General features: G+C 37.2%; 1 protein-coding gene across 1 annotated transcript in view; it reads left to right on the top strand.

The window, feature by feature from the left end:
* Sema3e (semaphorin 3E) overlaps positions 1–25,603 on the top strand; it is a 226,146-nt gene that overhangs the window by 103,490 nt on the left and 97,053 nt on the right. The window contains exon 2 of the mRNA XM_051174604.1: positions 14,182–14,342. Coding sequence (XP_051030561.1) covers positions 14,182–14,342 — 161 coding nt within the window. The remainder of the gene's footprint in view (positions 1–14,181; positions 14,343–25,603) is intronic.

The following is a 25,603-nucleotide window of genomic DNA, read 5'->3' as shown; positions in this document are numbered from 1 at the left end:
TTCCACCTTGCTGAGGCAGGGTCTCTCACTGTCTCTGCTGTAGCATTGCACATTTCAGCCACGCTTCTAGATGATTCTACTGTCTCTACCTACTCTCCACCTGCAGGAGGGCTGAGATTATAAGTATGCTACTGCATCTAGTCATCAGGCTGTGTGACAAGAACTTTAAGCACCCATCTTTTCAGTCTAGCATGCATTTCTAAATTAGGACAAAACTGAAACATATTTACATTTTAAGTAATTGTGGTGTACACTAGCCAACTTTCCACACACATATCTATTTAAAAAGTGAATTTTTGACTGGATTAATTGCTGATAGTAACAGTTGTTAAAAGTGTACATTGATTGATTGATCTAAACAAATGTTGAAAGATCCAGGCATAATCTGTTTTAAACGTAAATGTAAGAGCAACCATGATATAAAGTATTCTATGATTAAGTTAAAATATGTGAGTGATATTCCTCTATGAAATGGCTTTAAGCTAGAAAAATTGGAATTTAAATTAATCTTATTTCATGAAGTGGTGGTGTATGTGCCTATAATCTCAGCCTTTGGAAGACAAAAGCAAGAGGCTTGCAATAGGTCTGAGAATATCCTAATAGCATAGGATCAGGTAGCCAGGGCTATACCACAAGGGCTTGACTCAGAAAGGAAAAAAATCATTCTTATATGTCTAACTTTTAAAAATATTAAAATGTAAGTAAAAGCAAAACTTTGTTCATAGTTTCATGGAGTATGTAACACTGACTCAAAAAGAAAAAAATCATATTAAGATGTTTAAAAATATAAATAAAAGCAAAGCTTTGTTCACAGTATCATGGAGCATATATACGTTTTTGGAAGGTAAATGTTTAGATACTAGCCTGAGCAAACCTATTGCATGCTATTAATACTGAGTGCTGTTCTGTCCTTGCCTGTCTACAAGGAGCAGCGAGACAATAAAGAAAGGGTAAACACAGGGACACAGGAAAGCTGCATCAGGTGGTCTGGGCTCTGTAATGGAGAAACCACGGCAACAGCAGAAACTCATCTTGTGTAGGTGACCAGGTGTACAGGGCTAGTGCATATGGCGGAACATGGACGCAGGGTTGTTAGGTGCAGCTGAACGATGGGACAGTGTTAGATAATCTCTGTAGGAGCTGCTTCTGTAAAAAATCAGACAGCATACATAGAAGGGGATAAAGCCGTGCTTGCTCAGCATTTTCTGCAGTTAATATTTGCACCAGGACTCTAAGCAAAGCTTTGCCATCCCTATGAGCACCTCATTGAGTATGGAGTGTCTGCCACTCCCATTGGACTCAGACATTGGGGGACGGGGCTTCATATAGTGGTGTCCATGTCAGCCCATATTGACTCAGGCCCTCACTAAGAGCTTTCTCAGTTCCCCACAGAGAAATTTGGGGAATGTTCTAAAATTCTAAGTCATCTCACAAAAAGAGTTTAAAAATTCCAGTCCCTTAATTATGACACAATCCAAGTAATGACAAGGAATATTTCCGATGAAGGAAAAAAAAAATCACATGAAGTTAAGACAGAGCAGCCCAAGGTGCATAACAATATGTTTATTTTTTCTATATGATAAATTGAAAATAAAATTGTATAATCCATATTAGATCAAAAAATATTTAAACTCTAGTCAACTTTTTTTTTTTTTGTTATTGTTGTTAAGGTGACTTGGAAATACAGCTGGTTCTTCATATACCAAGAGTTTAAAAGGATATAGTCCCTGTGGATGCAATTCTAACACTATTTAAGGAAAGCAGATTCATACATCCTTTGACCCTGTAATTTCACTACTAAATTTAAATTAAAAAAAATACTTTTGTTGACCACTCTAGTTGGTGGTGGGACCTGGGAAAATGGAGCTGATAAATAAGACAGAATGAAGTGTCGTGCAATAACCAACTTTATTCAGAGCATCAGACAATTTATACTATGAGGATTAAGAAGGCATACCTGAGTGAAATGTTTAAACAGAAGGACAAACCACTCATGGCAAAAACATGTTTTCCCATACTATGAATGACAATAGCTGAAGTAAACTCACTTCTATTCTACACTTGGGATGAGAACAAAGGCACATTGCAAGAACAATTCTGTGTTCTGAAGAAATAGAGATCACAAGAATCTTGACTTGTTTTTCTTAGAGTTTTCTCACAAGCACTCAGAATTCCTCTCAAATAACTCCATTCTTGGACTGTATTCTGACATACATGCACATATGTGAGTTCACAGGCATTGGCTATTTGTGTACATATACTACTGTATTGTTTTAAAAGCAAAATAGAAGAAGAAATTGATGCCTGCCCTTAGTTATCTGAATAGTGTGTAACTGTCTGTTGTTATATATATATATGTATTTTTTAAATAAGTGTTCAATCTATTAGATATCATCATGGCATTGTGAAACAATGGGTGTTTTAGTAGATTCTCCTCTTCTGTTATATTACCCCACACTTCATTTTCGTCCTTGTTATGGTCCTTCCCCCATTGTCCTATCTGGTTTCATAGCACGTTTGACATATTTTCCCTCTAATTATTTACCACTTCTCACCCTCTCTTGATCTCTTTTCTACTTTTATTTTTTGCTGTGACACATTTGCATGCATTCACACACACACACACACACAAACAGTGTAAGATCCCATATGAGAGAGGGTCTATTTGCTTTATATGTTTCTGAGCTTTGACAATGATTAATGTTCTAATTTTCAAATCCATCAGTCTTTCTGCAAATGTCATAATTTCATTTTGTTTACAGATGAGTACAATTCCACTGTGTGTGTGTGTGTGTGTGTGTGAGATATGTTTCATCAGCCCCTTTCATTCATTGCTACATACCTAAGTTGCTTACATTTCACAATAGCAATAAACATGTATATGCAATTATCTCTGTGGTAGGATATGGAATCATTCCAAGGAATGCAATAATTGGATTAGAATTGTAGTACTATTTTTAATTTTTGATGTTAAATATTCTAATTTATTTAAAAAGTTTAATGGTTAATTTTATTACTGTTTTTCTATTTACACTGCTACTAGCAGTAAAAAAAAAAAAAAAAAAAAAAAAAAAAAAGTATTCTTTTCTCCACCACATATTTGACGGTGTTTGTTGTCAAATTTCTTCAAGGTAGCCACTCTGATTTGAGTTAGGTGGTATTTTGAAGTAGCTTTTACGTGTAGAGCTGCTGAACACTTTTAAAATGTCTGCTGGCCATTTGTCCCATCCACTTGCCCTTTCAGATTCTGCCCCTGCAATGACTTCTGCTTTGTTTGCTCCCACTCCTTCATCCGCTCCTTACAGCGTCATCGTCCCACCTCCCTTCATCCTCTGATCCTCCTTCCTCACTTGCATTATGCACCTCCAAAAGCAACAGGTGAACTTAAAGGAAATCTGGTCACACCATTAGAGAGCTTGGAACACCATGTTTCCAGGGTTAGGTCAGCGTACCCTAGGTACAAGGCCCTCAAGGAATGTAAGAGTGCCTCCCTGGATCTCAGCAGTCAGCCCTGCCGAGGTCAGGTTCACTTCAAGAAGCTGTTCCCATAGGATTCTTTAATTTCATTTTCACTGAGATAAAATGTAGCCAGGATTAAATGTAGAGATGGCGTTCATAAACACCGGTTTAGGGAGTATTAACCATATTGTTTAATTTTCTTCAGTTAAGTGATTTCAATTCATGCATCTGGACACATGTTTGATTCATGGTGGATAGAGATTCTGTGTAAACATATACTCAGTGGCTTCTTGTTCCCAGAATTCAGAGCTAAGAAAGCCAGAATATCACATCCAATACCATATACTCATCATGGATGTAAGATAGCTCATAAGAAACAGAAGATTATTTACTGTCTACTAGTATTTTATTGTCTTTGGAAGCAGCAAGTAATTGAAAGCTTAGTCTGTACAATGATTTGTGGTTGCCCTGGACTTGAGACAAAGAATTTAAAGGTTCAGTGAATGCATGAAAGGCTATCATTATCCATTACAAAAAGAACAATTAAAAAAGTCATAGCAAGTCCATGTTTATATTGTTTTAAAAGTTCATTGATATTATTTTGTATTTTGGTTTTTTCTTTTTTGTATTGCTTGGGACGGATACATGTGAAGCAAGCATTCTGACAAAAAACTACATTCTCACCCTAAATTCCTTCCACTTTTAAAAAATTCAATCATTTTTCAACATTATTACTTGCTGTTAGAATTCATCTGTCATGTCTGCCAAAGTCATCAAAGCATGATGCAAGAAATATTTCCCACTTTAACTGTGATGATGAAAATTTTTAATGGCTATTTTCTCATTTTACTTTTGTTGATAATGACTTCGGTTGAATCAACTTTAAGAGATGCTGAACAAAGTCAATGATTTGGAAAATAATGATATGCTTAATGACAGGACCATGTCTCACCCTAAGTTCTTACTTGGTGGTTAACGGTGGAACAAGAAGTGTGTGTTTAAGAAGGAAGCAAATCTATTTAAATTTGTGAATTAAATAACATGCGTGTTCTCCTCCTGTGTCTTGGTCTTACACACAGAAGTGCAGAGTCGAGCACATTATTACTGCGAAGAACCATGCACTAATATATCGATGTCAGTGAGCTTTAACACCGTGAGACCTGCAGGTTAACGAGAAAGGCCCCAGAGGAAACAACTAAATCCTCTGTGCAAATCTTCATTGACAGCTGATAATTAGCATGTAGCTTAGCTGTAATAATTAGTTCCCTCTTTAGAACATTTCCGGATGAACTCCGAGTTGGTACATTTCGTTCTGTCATGTTTCTTTGTCCTTCTCTCCCCAAGTGATTCAAGTTATTTTTAGTGTAGAAAGAACTCAAGATGTCTCTCTCTCCCTGAGTCAGCACTGTCCATTATTTATAGCATTTTGTGGAGATTGACTGGGATTAGAGTCCCTTTGTCCCTTTCTTCCTGTATATATTGTTTCTTTCCTCCAGACAACTTGAAGTGGCTGGGAGGGATAAAGGAGTTAGCCACTGCTTGGTAAATATGCCAAGTCCATGGCATATCTGAAGCTAAGATCAGAGAGAAATGTCCTTAAGGAGCAGTGGAGCCCTGTCTAGTCAGTGCTTTGCCTGCCTTGATATGCATCAAAAAATATTTTAAAACTCTGTAGTTACTTAGCAAAAGATTAACTAATTTTCTAAAACATGAGATATATAAAACTGAATATATCATTAACTGATAAATAAAAGCCATGTGAAGAACCCCATTTTGCTATGGGATTGATTGAATATGCAAATTAAAGGTAAATAAAACTGACATTAAGCTGAATTTTTCTGTTGTGTTTTTGTCTTAATATATCAAATCGAAATGTCAAACTCAGGGGGAACTTCAACTATAGCTTGTACTCTATGAACTCTGACAAAAACCCTTTCTGTTACTGATATAATATAATCCCATCCTAGGGGATTTTTTAAAAATCAGTAAACTGTAAAATACACATTTCATGTATCATACATTGGCTCATTATTAGTAAAGAACAAACCTAACAAATCAAGCAATCATTTTGCTCTCTGGTGTTGGGAGGAGAGTGCAGAGACTGAGTTGCTGGGCTCACAATGATGATTACATTTTCATTTTAAAATCTGTAGTTTTTAAATTTTTTGAAGCTATAATATGAGTATATCTTTTCTCCCTTCCCTTTCTTCCATTCAAACTCCATTATACCCCTCCTGGATCTCTTTCAAATCTTTGGTCTATTTTCTTCTTTAATTTTTTAAATACATAAACATATATATATATATATGAATATATATGTATTTAGGAATATATATATTTAGGAACATTTAGAAATATATACATATATTCCTAAAACTCTCCAATTAATTTCTCTTACTCAAATCTGGTACGAAAACCAACCAAATAACCTGAGCTACATACTGAATTACTATAATCTCACATTTTTTATATGTAGAAAACAGTTTTTCTGCGGTGCAGTCATTTGATCAAATGAGATAATATTTGTCTAGCCTTTAATAAATGTCACATGACTGTACAATGATCATGTATCCACTATTATTATTATCATGACAGTCAGGCCTTCTTGTATGAAGACATTTCATTGTGGAAATGGAAGCACTTTATATGTCTTCCTTTCTTACATGTAAGATAAATCTGATTTTGATTAATTGATTCATGTTCACTATAGAAACTTTGAATAACAGGCAAATGTTCTATGAAATTTTAGAATCATATTTTCAGGAGATTTTTAATTTTTAAAATTCTATGAAAATTGATATTTTATGTAGGGCTAATTACATTTGATTATTTAAAATGTTATTGTTAGAATACAAGCCATATACTTTCATTAAAATAGTATTTTCAGCATATCAAAACTACCACAAATGTATTTGTTTGTATATGAATAATTTTGTTGTGTTTATATAAAACATTATTTAAATTCTGGTGATTGTTTCTGGGCTCTTTAACAAACTTTCAACTTTAACTTGTTTATGGATTTTGTGTGTAGAATGCCTATTTTACAAGTGCAACATATTTCAGATTCTAGCAAGTGCATGTGGGTGAAGTAGAGTCTGGGTATGTGAGCCATTCCTTTCTCCTCTCCAGCAGTAACAATGGCTCTGACAAGCCAGTTAGTAGTAGAGAAGATAGCTCAAATTGATAAAAGAAAAAAAAATTCAATTTTAGCAGACTTTGTTCTCTAACATTTAATAAGACTATATTGAACACTTATAACCCTCAAGTCAATTTCTTCAGTATAGTAGAGTCAGACTGTAGGACATTTGACATTGAGTAGGTTTACCTGTGTAATTGAGGAATGTTATGGTATATAACTCTAGGGACCTACTGTTTACCACAAGATTCCACACTTAACTACGTGTGGCGATGTACAGTTTATGATCTATAAAGCCACCTAAAAATCAGAATGTAAAGCCAGCCACACTAGTTCGCCATAGAAACTAGGCAATAGTGGCACACACCTGTAATTCCAGGACTCAGAGACAGAGGCATCTCTGTGAATCCAAGACTACCCTGGGTTACACGAGAGTTATCAGTCTAAAAGAGAGATAGAGCTCACATGATTAATACCAGCACTAGAGAGGTATATAAGGAAGAAGCAAAGGGTCTCATGGGAGATTCAGTTTCCAGTCTCAGGGAAGACAGGGTCCCCATTTCTTTCTTTCTTTCTCTTTCTTTTTTTTTTTTAATGATTCAAACTTTATTTTATTCTTTTTTTATTATATATATATAATTTTTTATTTAACTTTATATAACAAAGTCCAATTAAATGAAAACAAACATTTATACACAATATTTGGGAATGGACCCCATTTCAACCTTGGTAGAAGTAAGAGCTACTGACTGGCAGCTTTGCTTCTATGATAATCTGTTGAACCCCAATATCTGTCTCTGGGTTTTTATTACTTGTACTATGACTACAGGTGAGTATTTGGATCCCATTAGGCTGATAAAGCAATCTGCAAGATGCCAGCTATATAAGAAATGTAAACATTGAGGAACCAGTTTAATTATTTGTCTTGAGAAGTTGAAATGAGAATAGAGACACTATTGTTGTACAGTGATGAGTATTACACAATAGGAGGCCAACAAGAATATTTGGCCATGAGGAAATTAATGAAGAAAGCTCAGAAGCAGTGTACTGAGCCTGGCATTTTTAAAAAAAAGGGGGGGTGAGTAGTGGGAGGGAGAAGCCAAGCTGGAGCATTTCCTCAGAGATCAATTATATGGACTTCTATTCATTTCCTAATTACCACAAGAGCAAGCTTTCTGCTCCCGGATTCACAATACCTAATTTAATTTCTATTCTTCCAAAAGTTATTGCCCTGAATATCATGGCCATCTATGACCATAAAGTCCCTTTTGAATGGCTAAATTTTGATACATACAAATTGGTTTTCATTGAGGACTCTAAATTATAGGAATAGTTTTGAAGTTTTGGAGTGATAGCAGAGGTTACTGTGGTATTTTTGGACATTCCTCTTCAGATAACCTTAGGAGAATTTTCTATTAATCCTTGGCACTTTGGGATGCTCTCATGCACATAATTTTACTTTGATGTTGATTATTTTGTCCTGCCTTTTTTTGGGTGTGGGGAGCTTAAGGTCAATTTGGGGAGATAATTTAGCATTGTGTCAAACACTAGAGGAATGTTTGTTATACTAATTCCAACTATCTTTTGAAATTGTTTTCCTCTTACCCTAACTCTTCTAAAATATATATTTGCTAATTTAATTGAAATTATTTGTATGAGTAATTTCAGATCCTCCTGAGGAAGAAGTAGATTAAATAAGTGAATAAAATAAGAGAGTGGCATTACACAGAATAAGTATAAAATTTAATAAACATTCTTTTCAAAGCACAGTTCTATAAAGAAAAGACTGTGTCCACATGGACATATGTCTAGAGCACAAATCCTCTTCTGTAATCAATACTGTCAATTTGCCTAACAAAATTAAAGAATATGTATAACCACCTATTAAGGACAACTAAAGCCTAGTAAGAATATTAGATAATTAATGATCCAAAATCGGGGAGTTGCGTGGGAAAATGAGGGAGAAATTTGAAGCCATTGCAAGGATATGTTGTGCTGATTGTTACGACTCTGAGATAATGCACCTACTATCAAGCCTGAGCTGCCAAGGGAGCTGCCGCTGGTACTGCCATGTGTGTTGGTCAGTCAGTTTCAGCAGAAGCATTCAAAGCACTTAACTTCTCCCAAATGTAAAAAACTTTAAAAGACATTATATGCAATCCTTTATCTTTTTAATTGTAAAAATCACTTAGCAATTATTATGGGAAATTGATGGGAGATGCCATTATGTATATCTGTTTCTCATACTGGTTAATGAATAAAGCACTGTTGGCCAATAGGAAAGGAAGATAGGAGGGACTAGGAGACAAGGAGGAAAGAGGAAAGAGTAAGGAGGAGTCAAGATGGAGAGTCTGGAGAGAGTAGGATGCCAGCTCTCGGTAAGATAAGACCACGTGGAAATACATAGAAATAGGTTAATAATTAAGACTGAGCTGGCCGATAAGAAACTAGTACCTGGCCAACAACATTATATCAAATACAGAGTCTCAGTGTGTTAATTGGGGCTGGCACGGCGGCGGGACAAGACCAGGAGGCGGGAGGAAAAACCTTACTCCTTACAGGAAATGTCTACATAAATATAATAAAGTTTTTGGCTTGTCTAAGATGGATGACAATGAGATTCAGGAATCTTAAATATTATGGCAGCAATTTCTTCTGAGGCAATATGAATAAGTCAGGATAAACAATAACCAATTTTTTTTTGTGACAGTAACAAGAAGAAAACAGGTGTTTCATCATATAATCATTTAAAGAGTAAAACTAAAACAAATAGTTTAAATATTTCTCTGCAGGTGAGGTTCAATACAAGAAAACAGCCTTCATTAAACCTACCATCCATTTTTAAGAAAAACATTATACATGGGACTTTATTAATTCAAGGACAAGTTCAATTTACTTTTTATACTGTGCTGTCTCCCTCACCATGAAAATGCAATTGAGTCAATCAATTAAAAATTATAAAGGTAGCAAAGGATAAATACAGAAGGAATGCAATTCAAAGAGCTTTAAAGCTGTTCAAACTCACCCGGGCAACTAAGATCAAACTCACGGCTAACTTGTTTCTCCATATTCTGTATAGAGGAATTTAGTTGCAATGCACATGTATGATGTATGTTGATTGTCGTGCTTTAATAGATAACTCAAGTGCTTTCATCTTGTGATAGCATTTACCTATTAGTCATTAAATTTGGGATTATCTGAGGTTTTCATTAGTAAAAAAAAGTAAGTGATAATTTAAATTATTACAATTTGGTAGCTCACTGAAAAAAATAAGTTATTGAAAATTGGTGTGGACATAATTTACATGGGGTAATGCATAGTCCAGTTCTTTCCCTTTGTTTTGCCTGGTTCAATCTCTATCCAGGGTAGCATAACATGAGTGAGGCTTTATATATTTTGGGTTCTACAGGATTGTAGGGAGGCAAAATAGATAAGAAAAGAGTTTAATCCATTGGATAAAAGATGATTGGTGATAGGGTAAATAACATGTTGCTATTGGCAAACAAATAAGAACATTTAATCTTTTTTTCTTTGCTTTTTTTAAAATTTAAATTTGAAACAAACTTGTTTTACATGTCAATCCCAGTTCCCTCTCCCTCCCATACTCTGTTCCTCTCCCTGCAGCCAACCGCACTCCATCCCATCCCCTTTCTGCTCCCCAGGGAGGGTGAAGCCTTCCATGGGGAATCTTCAAAGTCTGTCATATCATTTGGAGCAGGGCCTAGGCCCCCCCTTCATGTGTCTAGGCTGAGGTAGTATCCCTCTATATGGGATAGGCTCCTAAAGTCCATTTGTACACTAGGGATAAATACTGATCTACTACCAGAGGCCCCATAGACTGCCAACTCCTCCTAACTGAGACCTACGTTCAGGGGGTCTGGGTTTGTCCTATGCTGCTTTCCCAGCTATCAGACTGGAGTCCATGAGCTCCCCCTTGAAGAACCTTTAATCTTTTATAATTATAATAAACGTGGCAGAAGTGGAAAATAGATAACAAGTAGAAGTTTATAGCTACCTTTTCTTATATGTCGAGAAAGGTCATGTGGTAGGAGTTAATGACCTCATCAAAAAGCAAATGAGAGCCTCCCTAGATGGACTTAACTCACGATATCACCTCATTCCTTCTCATTCCAATTCCATATTTTCAGTAAACAACCCTGTCTTTTTCTAATAAATTCATTTCATATATTATGTTAATTTTCCAAGAAATTTAATTTCCAGAGCTTTGCACCCCATCATTTTTTGCAATGCAATAGTATAAAAAATGTTAATACTAATATGTGACCATTCTTTGATCAGACTTACCCATTTAAGATAAAGATTGTATTGTGCATAGGAAAATGGAAAACTACCAGACGACTATCAGACTACCTTGGGAAATTTTTATGGTAGAGTCCATTTAGCAGGGTTCACAGAAAACCATAAGCTCTGTTTTATAAGGCCTAAAGCATGAAGTCGAGAGCTTTGCTCTCTGTTCCTCAGATGATACTGAATATAAAAAAGTCCTTTTCTCATTTGTGAGTATCTAAAAAGGATGACTGTATGACTTTTAACTTAAATAATATTAACTGTGACTTTTCTTTTTCTTCTGGAATTTGAGGACCTCTATTTAATCTCTCTTTAATTCCAACTTTGCCCCTTTCCCAGTAAAATATCTGATATTTCTTTAGGCCCACCTCTAAGATTTAGTCTCAGATGTTTTACTGAGGCCCAATGGTTCAGTGTCTCAAATATGATGTTCAGATGGGTTACTTGAACATATGCAATATTGCCTGATTTAAACCAGAGGTCTAAAGAAAATTCTACTCCACAAAGTTTTGAGCATACAGGATTGCAGAGCAGAGACCAAAACAAACAAAACAAACAAACAAACAAACAAAAAATAAAACCACATCTTTTTCACTCTGGTTTTTTTTTTTTTTTTTTTTTTTTTTTTTTTTTTACTTGAAACAGGTTTCACTAAGTAGCCCAAGCCTGATGGGAGACATTCTTCTGTATATATGTTTATTTATTTGGCCAGAGAGGCAGGAAAATAGACAGGGCTAGGAGACGAGGAGAATTCTGGGAAAGGTAGGCAGAGAGAGCACATCAAAACAGTCACCATGTAGACCACAAAGGAGTAACAGATCTGGGCATTCTCTAGTAAGTCAAGACCATCTAGAAATACATAGATAGTTATGGGTTTATAATTAGAAGAGAGCTAGCCAATAAGAAACCCTAGTCATCGGCCTAAAATATAGAGTCTTTGTGTGTTTATTTGGTGCTGAGAAGCAGCTGCAGGACCTGGTGGGATGAGAAAAAGTAACAGCAACACAAGCAGGCTTTAACTCTCAAACCCCTGCCTCCTGTGTTCCTAATAGTGAGGAAATGTGATTTCATCTTTAATATTTCAGATAGAAAATGTTGGATGTTTTTCATACTTCCTTTGACTGCTTGTGCTTTAGTGTTGTGATCAGTAAGATTCTGCACTTTATGAATGGTTTTGACATTAGCTCTGCAGATCAGTTTCTCTGCTCACTATTTCCCAAGGAGATGTCAACATTTCTGTACTCAGCCTGGTCTTAGGGGTGATATTCTTGCTCACCCCCGAAACTTCTCATATATCTAATTACAAGCACTAAGTTCCAAACCAGATTATAAAATTAAAGATTGTACCTCCACCAAGAAATGTACACATGAGACTTTGCCAGATTCTGATTTTTTAAATTTAATGTATATATCCCGAAGATATTTGAAATTCCCAACACAAATAAGAATGCATGAAGATAGACTGAATCACAATAGTGGAAAGCAGATCTCAAATGATTTTTATGAGTAATCACAGCTGTGATTACAAACTTGATTGTTGCCAGAGTTTTGCAGTTTGATTTTGGATATGATTTTCAATATCAGTCTTAGGTGATATTATGGTTTTCCTGAGTTGATGTCCATTAAAAGTAAGTGACATACATGTGACTGTTTTGTGTATATATTGCTTCTTGTTATGCAAAGGAAGCTTTAAAATGAACTTTTTATATTATGCTATACAGTAACTATTGTTATGGATGATTTTGCCCATATTTTAAAAATCATAAGATATTTGCCTTACATACTAAGCTTTACTTAGCTATTAAAATATGCTACCACTATCCGGGAAGGGCTAGTAGCCTTTCCACGGTTGCTCAAATTGTTAGTTGGTGTCAGTCTTGTAGGTCTCTAGACCTTTCTTTAGGTTCAGTTTTCTCTTCAAACCAGTAATGGCTCCCTCTTTCCCTTTTATGTTCTCTCTCTCTCTCTCTCTCTCTCTCTCTCTCTCTCTCTCTCTCTCTCTCTCTCCTGTCTTCTATTCCTACCCTGACTCAATCTTCCTAGTCGCACGTGCTTTCCTCTCCTCCCCTTGTCTTTCTCCTACTTTTCTCTACATTCACTCCCCCCCCCCCCCACTTCCCATGTGCTCTGGGGATCTTGTCCCTTACCCGTTCTGTGAGGGACTTTATATGAATCTCTTAGAATACACCTTGTATCCTAGTTCCTCTGGTGGTGTGAATTATAGGCTGGTGATCATTTGCTCTAGGTCTAAAACAACTAACTTATCCACTATCATGGAGCCCTCATCTAGTACCTACTGGAAACAGAAGCAAACACCCATACCTAAACACTGAGTCGAACTAGAATCCAGATGCAGATGGAGAGGATAAGACCAAGTTTCAGAAACACATAGAGACAGCTGACCTGAACAAGGAGGAGCTAACGGCCCCCAGACTGGTAGCTGAGAATCCAGCATGGGACTGACTCAAGACCCCCCTGAATATGGGTCTCAGCCAGAAGGACTGAGCAGTCTAAGGGACCTCAGACAGTGAAACCAGGATGTATTCCTGGTGCACAAAAAGACCTTATGGACACATCCCCCATGGAGGGATATTTCCTCAACTTAGAGACAGGAGAGAAGTCCTAGTCCCTACTTCAAATGACTTGATAGATTTACATTACCCCATTTGGATGGCATTGCCCTACATGTGGAATTAGGGTGGGGTATAGGAGGGGAGGGTGGTCAGAGTGCATGTGAGGGGACAGAAAGGGTAAGAGGGAGGGAGAGGGAAGTGGGATGAACATGTAAATTAAAAAAAAAGAAATAAATTTAAAAAAATGCTATCAACTGACTATACAGTCACTCCCTTGTATCTGTCGATATTGCTTTCACAGTTCCAATATTGACATACATGGTTTTTATTATGTCCTATCCTGGACATAATAGACCTTTTCTCATTATTCTCCAAACAATATAGTATAATTACTTCACTGTATTATACTGAGGAGCACAAGAATCTAGAGATGACTTAGACAATAAGGGATAATATGCTTAGGTTATAAGTAAACACTGTCATTTTTTAATATAAAGAACCTGGACATCATTACATTATTTATATTACAGTATGGGAAGACCTAGAACAAAATCCACATGGATACTGAAGGATGACTGGATATTTCTAATCTCTGAATAATTCAATTTATGTCTCCATATTTATGAAACAAATATAAAAACTGGGCTTTGAGAAAAGTGTTATGTGTCCTTTTATACTTAGTGTAGACCTCTCTTTGCATTTCAGAACTTTTGGACCTGAACAGAACATCAATATTTGAAAGCCCATTTAGATTTCTTGATCTCCATACAATGCTGCTGGATGAGTATCAAGAGCGGCTCTTTGTGGGCGGCAAGGACCTTGTCTATTCCCTGAACCTGGAACGAATCAGCAATGGCTACAGAGAGGTAGGTATTGAAACACCAACTATTTGAAAAAGGAAAGAAAGAGGGGTGGTATTATATTACAAGGGTGTTACCTGACATTTTTCTCATTGTGTCTACTGCTTTCAAATTTGCAATGATTACTTAATTGAAATAGAACTCCATTTCAAAGGAAATAATTTGAGGAAATTTATAAAGCATCCTATATGAACTTTCTAGCATGTCACTGACATTAAGATTTGCAGAGTTGCTTTTCATATGATTTGATGTTCTTGCACAATGAGTGACCTTTGTCACCACACCCACCTGCTGTGTGGAGACCTAGTTAGAGGATCCTGCACTAATAGCAGTACCTCCGAGATGCATTGTTCCAACATCCAAATATGGGCCTGTTATATAACTGCCTGGTATAGTTTCCTTGGCAATATGATGGGTGCTCCTCAAGCTTGTTGGAATTCACATCATTAAAGTGATATCAGTGTTGGGAATGGTGAGAAGGGGCAGTGTATTCAAAACAGAACTGAGTTAGGTTTCTCAGAATCATATCAATTTTACAGGCCATGTGAAGAAATTTAGATCATAGATTTTTGGCATTAGTGTGTATATGAAACAATTCACCTTATATATGCTTTCTTCTTACGTTTATCAAAATGAGCCAAAATTCTTTTTAAATTCTTTTATTCCAATTCAAAATTTGTTAAAAATATGCTAAAAAGCAGCATTGCTCAGTTTTTGCCAAGTCCTATTCCATAGAGGAAACAGTTTAAAATGTTTTGGTGTTTCTTTTAGATTTACTGTTTTATTTTTGTGTGAAATTCATGCAGTAGGAGCCGGGGCTAGGGCTTAGTGGGAGAACACATAATTAGTACTCTTGAGGTCTTTCATTGGTTTAACCCTAGCCTTCCTAATTCCCCTGCAAACACAAAAGGCAGAATCTTTGTACTGTCCATCAATAGATGTTTTACTGGTCTATCATCTGTTATCCTTAGGGAAGACAAAGACTTCCTTTCTCCTTTTTCAGAGAGAAATTCAAGGTTCTGTGCATCACCTATCACCTGCAACCCTTGACCCCCCCCACCTTCCCAATATACAGACTGAAATTTTTTTATTAATAGTTGCATATTTACAATATTGTAACTGTGAAGATAGTCACACCTTAACCTCCATTCCTTTCTTTAATTACTTTTTTTCCCTTTTTCTCCTTCCTTCTCTCTCTGCAACTTTCTTGTTTGTTGTGAAAAGAAAAAATGTACCTTATGCCATGCTCTTTAGTTTTTGTTGTTTGTACTGACTTTCTCATCAACCTTTAAGGAGGTTTGGATCATAGTACTCTAAGGGGATGTTTATACTTCTTTCAACAGAATGGATCTTGTGCTACTGGGGCATTCTCTGGGCCTCTCACCTCTGTGGATGTTTAGTTGTCTGGGGCCACATCTTTTGGGCTTTAGTCCAGCATTTTTTCTCAATCATTCCTTCTATATTTCTGAGAAAAAAACCTCAAGATTTGTATGTATATAAATATATTATACATATGGTCCTATGTATGTATATATATAGTTGACTTTGATCTCTCTCTCTCTCTCTCTTTCTCTCTCTCTCTCACACACACACACACACACATCTTTATTAAAGTTAATGGATACTGTCCAAATTCAAGCATCACATACGTCAATGCAGAAGAGAACACGAATGTTGGCTTTTGTATTTACAGGAAAAGAAAGAAGAGTGTAATTGAATTAAGGACTTTATGCATGACATATGTAAATACAGTTTCATCAATTCATATAAAGTTACTGTTATGTATATTATTTCAGGGCCGACCACTTCTATTAGATAAACTAATGCCTTCAAATAAGCACATTGTCTTCTCTCTTCTTCTCTAAGTGCCTTTGTACATGAATGCAGATACCTGCACATGACCTTCCAGTTAAGTTAGATGGATTATTCCCTCACTTTCATGATGGTCTCTTTCATACCTCAAACTCTCTTTCCATGTCTCTCAGTAATAATATGTCTATTTACTCAGATTTTCTGTGATGGAATATATAATGGGAACACAAAATAAACAACCCCAAATTAATTAGACCACATAATAATGGACCTGTCAATATCCAAAAATCAATTGTCAAAGAACTCAAGGAGCCCTACTCCTCACTGCTGAACAACTTGTTACTGATAGACTCAGAAAGAGTAAAACTTATTGCCTTCAGTTGGGTAGCAGCTATAACCCCATCAGGCTCCTGTGGAATTTGGTGCACATAGGTGGCTACTGCTAAATTAACAGGTCACAAACCAACCCTAGGAAAGGGGATGACACGAAAGGCCTTGATTGTGACAAGATGATATAGGGGAAAGTAATTAGAACATATTTTGTGCATGTATAAAACTGAAAAACCAAAGTGAGTCAATATGATACTAAGCCATATCAATCTCTATTAAAGTCACTAGTGTGTGGACTGTGGGGATAGCACAGCCTATAAAAAGCCTTTGCTGCACAAGCTTGACAGTTTGGGTTCATTCTCTGGAGCACCTAGTATAAAGAGAGAACTGACTCCCCAAGCTGATCTCTGATCCGCCCCCCCACACACACACACTGTGACATGCCTCTGCTATCATAAGATAAAAATACTTTAAAAAAAGAAAAATAGAATTTCTAATTTAGACGATGTTCCATGAGATCTAGGCCCTTGGAATGTGAGTAATATCTGCATTACAGACATGGTTCTTACATTGTAAGCTTTGGACCTGATCACAGAAAGGTCCTGGAGGTTATGACCGGCTTCTTAGGACACCAAATCATGAGAACATTTCCCTAAGCAGATGTCCCCCTTGGGTACAGAGAGATCAAGATGCAGAAGCCCCCACCACATTATAACTCCCCTTCAGTAGGGAAAATTGGATCTCCTACTTATTTCCCATTTATTGTTTTGGCCTAATTGTACCCTAGGGCCTTTGATGCCAGAAGATGAGATTTCATGAAGGAAATGACCTGTGAAAATAATATAAGAGTAGGGGACCTGGAGCATGGTGGGTTTTATGAACCAACTCTTAGGGAGGCAATAGAGAGGCCATTGATCTTCAGGTAGTATGGCAATCATGAGGTCATTGATCTTCAGGGTGCATCTAGCAAGGATGCCAATGAAAGTAACTTAAAACACTATTAGATTGGATATGTTTTTTTTCTGTACTGATAGAAATACCTTGGTTTTGTGGGAACTAAAGCTTACATGTTCCTGAGAGTCTTCATAATGTAGTTAACATTACAAAGGCCCCTGCCAGGTCAACTGCAGGGGCAGATCCCAAGGAATTGTGCAGTGGTTTGTGCCTATTTGACTTTAGGTAACATGTTCTCCTTACATTTCTTTTTCTTTATTTTTTCATTTTTTAAAATTATTTTTAGTTTACATACGGATCCCAGTTCCCTCTCCCTCCTTCCCTCTTTTCATCTCCCCCACCCTCCCATGCCCCCATCACCCTCCTCTCCCATCCCCTTCCCCCACTCTAAATGTAGGGTGATGCCTTCCAGGAGGAGTCATCTAAATCTATCAAGGCATTTGGAATAGGGTCTAGGCCCTCCCTCCTGCCTCTAGGTTAAGGGAGTATCCCTCCATGGGGAATGTGCTCCCAAAGTCCTTGTGTGCACCAGGGATACATCCTGTTTCCACTGTCAGAGGTCCTATAGACTGCCTAGGCCTTCAAACTGAGACCCATGTTCGGGGAGTCTGGAGTCAGTCCCATGCTGGATTCCCAGCTTTCACTCTGGGGGCCCATTAGCTCCTCCTTGTTCAGGTCAGCTGTCTCTATGTGTTTCTGTAGCCTGGTCTTGTCCCCCCTCTGCATCCGGATTCCAGTTCGGCTCAGTGTTTAGTTGTGTCCACTTCTGTTTCCATCAGCTACTAGATGAGGGCTCTATGATGGTGGATAAATTAGACATTGATCTCATTATCAGGGAAGGATATTTATGATAGCCTTTCCACTGTTGCTTAAATTGTTAGCTGGGGTCAGTCTTGTAGGTCTCTGGATATTTCTCTAGGTGCAGTTTTCTCTTCAAACCTATAATGGCTCCCTCTTTTATGTGCTTTCTCTCTCTCTCTCTCTCTCTCTCTCTCTCTCTCTCTCTCTCTCTCTCTCTCTCTCTTCTCTCATCTATTCCTTCCCTAGCTCAATCTTCCTTGTCCCATGTGCTTTCCTCTTCTCCCTTTCTCTTTCTCCTAGCTCCCTCTCCACTCGCTGACCCCCCACTCCCAATATGTCAGGAGATCTTGTCCCTTTTTCCTTCTGTGAGGGTCCTTAAATGAATCTCTTAGATCCTCCTTGTTTCCTAGTTTCTCTGGTGGTGTGAATTATAGGCTGGTGGTCCTTTGCTCTATGTCTAAAATCCATATGTGAGTGAGTACATACCATGTGTAAGGTGTACAGTTTTTTCCGCCCACCGCTGGTTTTGTCCCGCCGCCGCGCCAGCCCCAAATAATACACAGAGACTCTGTATTTGATATAATCTGTTGGCCAGTTACTAGTTTCTTATCGGCTAGCTATGTCTTAATTATTAACCCATTTCTTCTGATCTATGTATTTTCACGTGGTCTTACCAGTGAGAGGCGGCTGGCGGTTCTGCCTCTCCTGACTCTCCATCTTGGCTCCTCCTTCCTACTTCCTCTTTTCTCCTTGTCTCCTAGTCCCTCCTATCTTCCTTTCCTATTGGCCAACAGTACTTTATTCATTAACCAGTATGAAAAATATATACAGAATGACATCTCCCATCATAACGTTCCTCTTTTTTGTGACTGGGTTACCTTATTCAGGATGGTTTCTTCAAGTTCCATCCACTTGCCCGCGAATTTCAAGATTCTGTTGTTTTTTTTTTCCCACAGAGTAGTATTCCACTGTGTAGATGTGCCACATCTTCTTTATCCATTCTTCAGTTGAGGGGCATCTTCCAGGTTCTTGCTATTACAAATAATGCTGCTACAAACATAGTTGAGCACATGTCTTTGTTGCATGGATGCGGATCATTTGGGTATATGCCTAAATGGGGGATTGCCGGGTCCTGTGGTAGACTGATTCCTATTTTCCTGAGGAACTGCCATACTCTTTACATTCTTAACCTGTGCTTTTCTTGCCTGTTTCACTCAAATGATTAGCAATACGACACCCAGTAACACAGTAAGCTCTGTACAATTGTGTCTACTATAATAATATCAAAGTGAGGGAGATTTTGCAGGCTGTTTAAAATGAATATGCTTAATATGAGTTGAATTCTTTAGTGTTCTCTGTTCTGAAAGTCTTCTTCTGAGCAAGCTCTCCCCCTGACTTTCTGTCTGGATACATGATTACACTTGTGTTTCCAGCTTTACTTTTTCTATTTTTGGTTTCTCAACAGTTAACGCCTTCTGATATCTTGAACATTTCTGGTTGGAAGGGTGTTTATGGTGTGTTTTAGGATGCTGTACTGCATCCCTTGTCTTTCCTCTGTAGACACCAATAGCATGTGTGGTGGTTTGAATGAAAAAATGTCCCCCATAAGCTTGGGCATTTGGACACTTGGTCCTCAGTTAGTAGAGCTATTTGGAAAGGCTTAGGGGGTGGAGCTTCACTGAAATGGGTCAATGTCGCAGACTTTGAGGACATGTATCTTAGGGTTTCTGTATGGAGTCCCCATGGCAATTCTTATAAAAGATTTAATTGGGATGGGCTTACAGCTCAGAGATTTAGTCCGTTATCATCATGGTGGGAAGCATAGCCATATGCAGATAGACATGGCCATGTGCAGACACACAGAAGGAGCTAAGAGTTCAACATTGGATCTGCAGGTAGCAGGAAAAGAATGTCACATTGGGCCTGGCTTGAGTATCTGAGATCTCAAAGCCCACCCCTACTGACACACTTCTTTCAACAAGGCCACATCTACTCCAATAAGGTTATACCTCCCAATAGTGCCACTCCATATGGAAGCCAATTTTATTCATACTACCATACCTTGCTTTCAGCTCTCTCTATCTCTCTCTCTCTCTTTTTCTATCTCCTTACTCTGTTTCATTTTTGCATTTAAGATGTTATTTCTCTGCTTCTTGCTTTGGATACCGTATCTGCTTGCTGGTATGACTCCTCTGGAACTGTGAACCTAAATAAATTTTCTTTCTATAAGCTTCTTATTATGGTATTTTATGACAATAAAAAATTAACTCTGATAGTATACAAATAGTCTTTAATGTCTTGATAATAAAATAAATGTCTCCAGATACTGCTATTCCCCAGAAGAAAGTGTTACCCTAAGTCAATCTGCTTATTTATATGCAGGATTAGACCCTCCCACCACTCAGTGGGATGATCAGCCCACTCAGCCCAGCTATGGATCTACCTATTAAGCCACATTCTTCCTTCTATTCTTTGTATCAAGTACTTTGAAGAATATAGTGAAAGCCCATTTTTATTATCACATCTAACTTTTTCATTTCTTAGTATCAGTATATTTAATAAATTTGATATGTAAAAGTAAATAAGTAATTAAAGTACCTTAGAGTAGTGTTTCAAAACCTTCTTAATGCTGCGTCTCTTCAATACAGTTCTGCGTGTTGTAGTGACTCAACCATAAAATGATATTCGTTGCTACTTCATAACTCTAATTTTGCTACTGCTGTGAATCATGTTGCAAAGATCTGTTATGCAGGATATCAGATACACAACTCCTATGAAAGGGTATTGAACCATCAAAGGGTTCGTGACCCAGAGACTGAGAATCGCTGCCTTACATTACATGATAGTAAGAACAAGTAGTTACCTAGAGAGGAGGGTGTCATCAAGCCCATTACAAAGATCACTGTATTTACCTTCTTTTTCTTCCCTATGTGTCTTCTGTTAAGAGAAGGTATTTTCCCTTGTTTCTAGTTCTCAAAATTATTTTATCATATACTCTTTCTATATTGTATTAATTAGTGTAGCTAACTTCCGCTGTGAAAAAAGTGACGTACAGTATTATATTGTAATTTCCATGGACGTCTCTTGTTTTCTGTCATTTGATGCTATTTTTGATTTAATCCTATTTACCACTCTTGTTGGTTCCTTGCTGTTAGAGGTAGAATGGCAACCAGGAAACATAGCTCTGAGTTTTGAAATTTTAATCCTGACTTTTCATAACACTGAGTAGATCATCAATTCTTTGGACCTGTGTTCTACACTTATAAGAGGAAATATTAGTTCTTTTGAAAGATTTGTTAATTTTGGTAAAAGACTGTGTGAGGTTTTTAGGTCCACTACTAATAGCAAGTATAAGTTCTTATTATTCACTTTGAGCCTGTGGAATATTTTACACCATATAAATAGAGCATACTTTATCATCCCATGACACATGGTATTGGGTGATCCTAGTACTTGGTTTTACTAGTGCTACTAAGAGCTTTCTACAAACCATCCCCTGCCACGCAAATACCGTAAGGCACACAGAGAATACATGCAGAAGTAGAATCACTAAGTTAATGATACATGAACCCTACTTGTAAAATATGGCACCCCCAGGTAACTTTGCCATATTCTTCCTCTACTCATGTGCAAGATGCCAGTTAACTGCAAAGTCACCTGCATATTTACTTTTGTCCCCACAGACCACATATCCTTTAACACTCTTTCTTGATTCATGCATCTCTGAATAAGTACATTACTAGCTTTGCAATTGTAATTTCGATCTCAATCATTTAATTCATTTGATTATAATTTTAACATCATTAGTATGGATCATATACAGTGTAAAACTTAAAACACGTACTAGGGAAATAAAATAACATTTCATAATATCAAATTTGTTACAAGGCAAATAAAGCAGCTCTTGGGGAAAAAGTGAAAAGGATGGCATGGCAAGCAGGATTGTCAGAGAACTATTTCCACAGCTCAGTAACCAGATGCAGCTTGTGGCTACTCTTCTAGGCTACAGAACTGGAAAATGAAGTCAGAGTACATGGGCAATTTGGAAAATCAGATCATTGAAACAGTTAAGGATCAGGCACTGTACCAGTTGGCTGGAGTGGTGGTTGACAAGTCATGTTTGTGAAGAGAAAGACAAGAATTTAAAATAAAGAGAATTCCCATTAAGACGAAGGAACACCAAGGGAAAACTTGATATGACTACAAGAGAGTAGCAGGTGGTATGGGTGTGATTATATAAATTTTCAAGTGGGGATTTCTTTTCAATACTGTATTTTAAGGTTTTTCACCGTCATATATTATTGGGCAAATTTTTGAAAATTTAGAGCAGAAGAGGAAAAAAAGAACAGAGAAAGAGAGAGAAAGAAAATGAGAGAGCAATCAATGGAAACGTCTTCATCAGATAAGAAAGACACCATCACTGGAGATTGCTAGTATGGGACGGGTGGACTAAGGTTTTAATTAGAGAGAGAAGGTTAAGGGGGAAAAAGGAGACATTAGGAGGAATTTTGTTAATGGTGTTCCAGAAGATTTAACAAAAGGATTTTAGGCATTTAGAAGAGTGAGGTCAAATTAAGGGCTGTAGAGACCCTTGTGAGATGCGATTCTAAGTATTGATTATTGACCCAGGGTGAGGGTCAGTGCTGCTCTTGGTGGCTATGGTCGGCAGTCAACAGGGATATGTCATGATGAATTAGCCTAGATGGTCTCTCAGGGTAGATGATTAACTACTACTCTTGATTTAGCCCTGTGTGAGCATCGAACTTCTTGTCAGCAGCTGACCTATCATCTCTTCCCTCCTGTCTTGTTTCCCAGAGATGCCCACTTTTTATTTGAAAGATGACACTATTTTCTTTTTCTTTTTTTGTATGTGATATGAACCCTTTTTGGTGGCCTTTTCTTACAATTGGTTATTTTCTAACCTTCTCTATGCCCTTTTATTCCCCTCTCTGCAAAAACCAGATGTTTTTTTGTGTAGGAGTTCTTAAAGTTTTGGGGTCCTGTGACCATCTGTCATATGTTGAAAGTCCAGTAACACAGGTATAAAATAATCATAGATTACAAATGATAACATAAGATTAGTGAGATACAAAACAGCCTGAGTAAAATTAGATTGGATTTCCCAGATTAGCATAGCAGTCCTTCATGATCTGTTCTTGCCTGGTTTTTAATTTCAGTGTACACACACACACACACACACACACACAAAGCCAATCAGACCACTTTTACTTACTCTCCCATTTCACTGATCCCTCTGCAGCTACATCCCCCCAAATCTCCAAAGTTTCCTCCCCGCTTTTAAAATTATTCTTTCTTTTCCTTTTAACATATTTGCAGATAATTCCTTGACCTTTTTTTTTAACCTGTAAGAATCTGAATTTTGACTCTAATATTGTGTTAAAATTGACTATGTACTTGTTAATCTATGTGGGAATATGGCTGTTTCATGTAGGTTCATTAGGTTCATATATGAAGGTATAGGTAACTCCAATAACAGTGCTATAGTTTAATGAGAATGGCCTCCATAGACTCCTATATTTGAATACTTGATTTCCAGTTAGTGGACTGAAGGATTAGGAGCTGTAACTTTGTTAGAGGAAGTAAAAATGCTCTACTTCATGCTGTTTGTGGATCAAGAATGTGAACTTCTGGAATCCAGTTGCAGGGAGGGAGGAGTGATAAGAAAATGGGGTCCAGACCAGGCTACAAAAACCCACAGAGACAGCTGACCTGAACAAGGGGGAGCACATGGACCCCAGACTGATAGCTGGGAAACCAGCATTGGACTGACTCAGATCCCCTAAACATGGGTCTCAATTAGAGTCCTGGGCAGTCTAAGGGCCTCTGACAGTGAAACCAGGATGTATCCCTGGTGCATGAAAGGACTTTGGGAGCACATTCTCCATGGAAGGATACTCCCTTAGCCTAGAGGCCGGAGGGAGGGCCTAGTCTCTACTCCAAATGACTTGACAGATTTTGTTGATTCCTCCTGGAAGCAATCACCCTCCCTGTAGAGTGGGGGGTGGGATGGGATGGGAGGGTGGTAGGGCAGAATGGGAGGGAAGGAGGGAGAGAGAAGGAACTGGGATCGATATGTAAAATAAGAAAAAAACAATAATAATAAAAAAGTAAAGAAAGAAAGAAAAAAAAAAAAAAAAAAAAAAGAATGTGCGCTCTCTGCTGTTCCATTCCCATGGCTGCCTGGGCCAACCTCTCCACCCACCATGGTGACAGACTCTTTGGGCCCCAAATAAACAGTTTCTTCTATAAATTGCCTTGGTCATGACATTTTATAACAGAAATGGAAAAGTAATTAATACACATTAATCACTGAAGGAATTAATGTGCATATATTGCTAATTCTAAGGCTTCCCCATAAATCATCATCTGCAAATCCCACTGTATATATTGTCAAAATCAATTTCAGAAAAAAAATTATGTTTTTTGAAAAATTTCCAATATCCTTTAGGTTAATTTTGTCTGTTTTCTGTTAGTTCCACCCCATACCTTACTTATTAATTATGTACTTTCTGGCAAAGAAAATGATACTGTTTTACAAAACAGTAATTTTAACCTTAACTGCACATTCATATTTGTAAACACCTAGAGCTCTTGCAAATATTATCCATGCTTTGACCCCACCCCTGGAATGAAGTAATGAAAAAGTATTACTTCCTAAATCCACCCAGGTAATTATAATCTATATCCAGACTGTATATCTATCTCCTGGAAAACAGTAGTCCTACTTTGTAGTTCCAAATACATTTAAACATATTTTACACAGAAATATGTAGTCCCCCACGCACATAAGACTGAATTTTCCCATTCAATTTCAAAATGCACAAGAACCCATCATTTAGTAGGAATACTGTGTTAAGTAGTTGTTTTAAGTATCTATTTTATTCATTATATTTCCAAAAACATGTAACAATAGTCTTTAACCATTAAATACCTTTCTGCTGTCCCTGTTCTATCCATGAAGCACATTTAACTTTCACTGAAAAATAAAAGTGAGTCCTCATGGTAACGTTTCTCATCATTCTAAAATTCTCAATTTATGATTCCATTTACTTTATCTGAGAACTCTCTTTGGTTAAAATTTGTATCTATCTCTCTCTCCCTCTGTTTATCTCTCTCTGTTTCTCTCTCTCTCTAAAAGCTTTTTAAATACCCACAAATGACATCAGATTTTTAGGTTTCAAGTCTGATCTCATCACCTTGTCAGTGACATTTTAAGACAAATTTAAAAGGCAAGCAACCCTCTTATTTGTTTTTTAATTTTTAAATCTTTGACTCCAAGAAAATGTTTGGCTAGATTAGAGGAAAGCATGTTTGGAGTGAAATGCATTGCATCATCTTGAGATTTCTGA

The sequence above is a fragment of the Phodopus roborovskii genome, unplaced genomic scaffold (genome assembly GCF_943737965.1).
Source record: "Phodopus roborovskii unplaced genomic scaffold, PHOROB, whole genome shotgun sequence".
NCBI lineage: Eukaryota > Metazoa > Chordata > Mammalia > Rodentia > Cricetidae > Phodopus > Phodopus roborovskii.
Note: the sequence above shows the minus strand (reverse complement) of the source record. Positions and strands in the feature narration are given on the sequence as shown.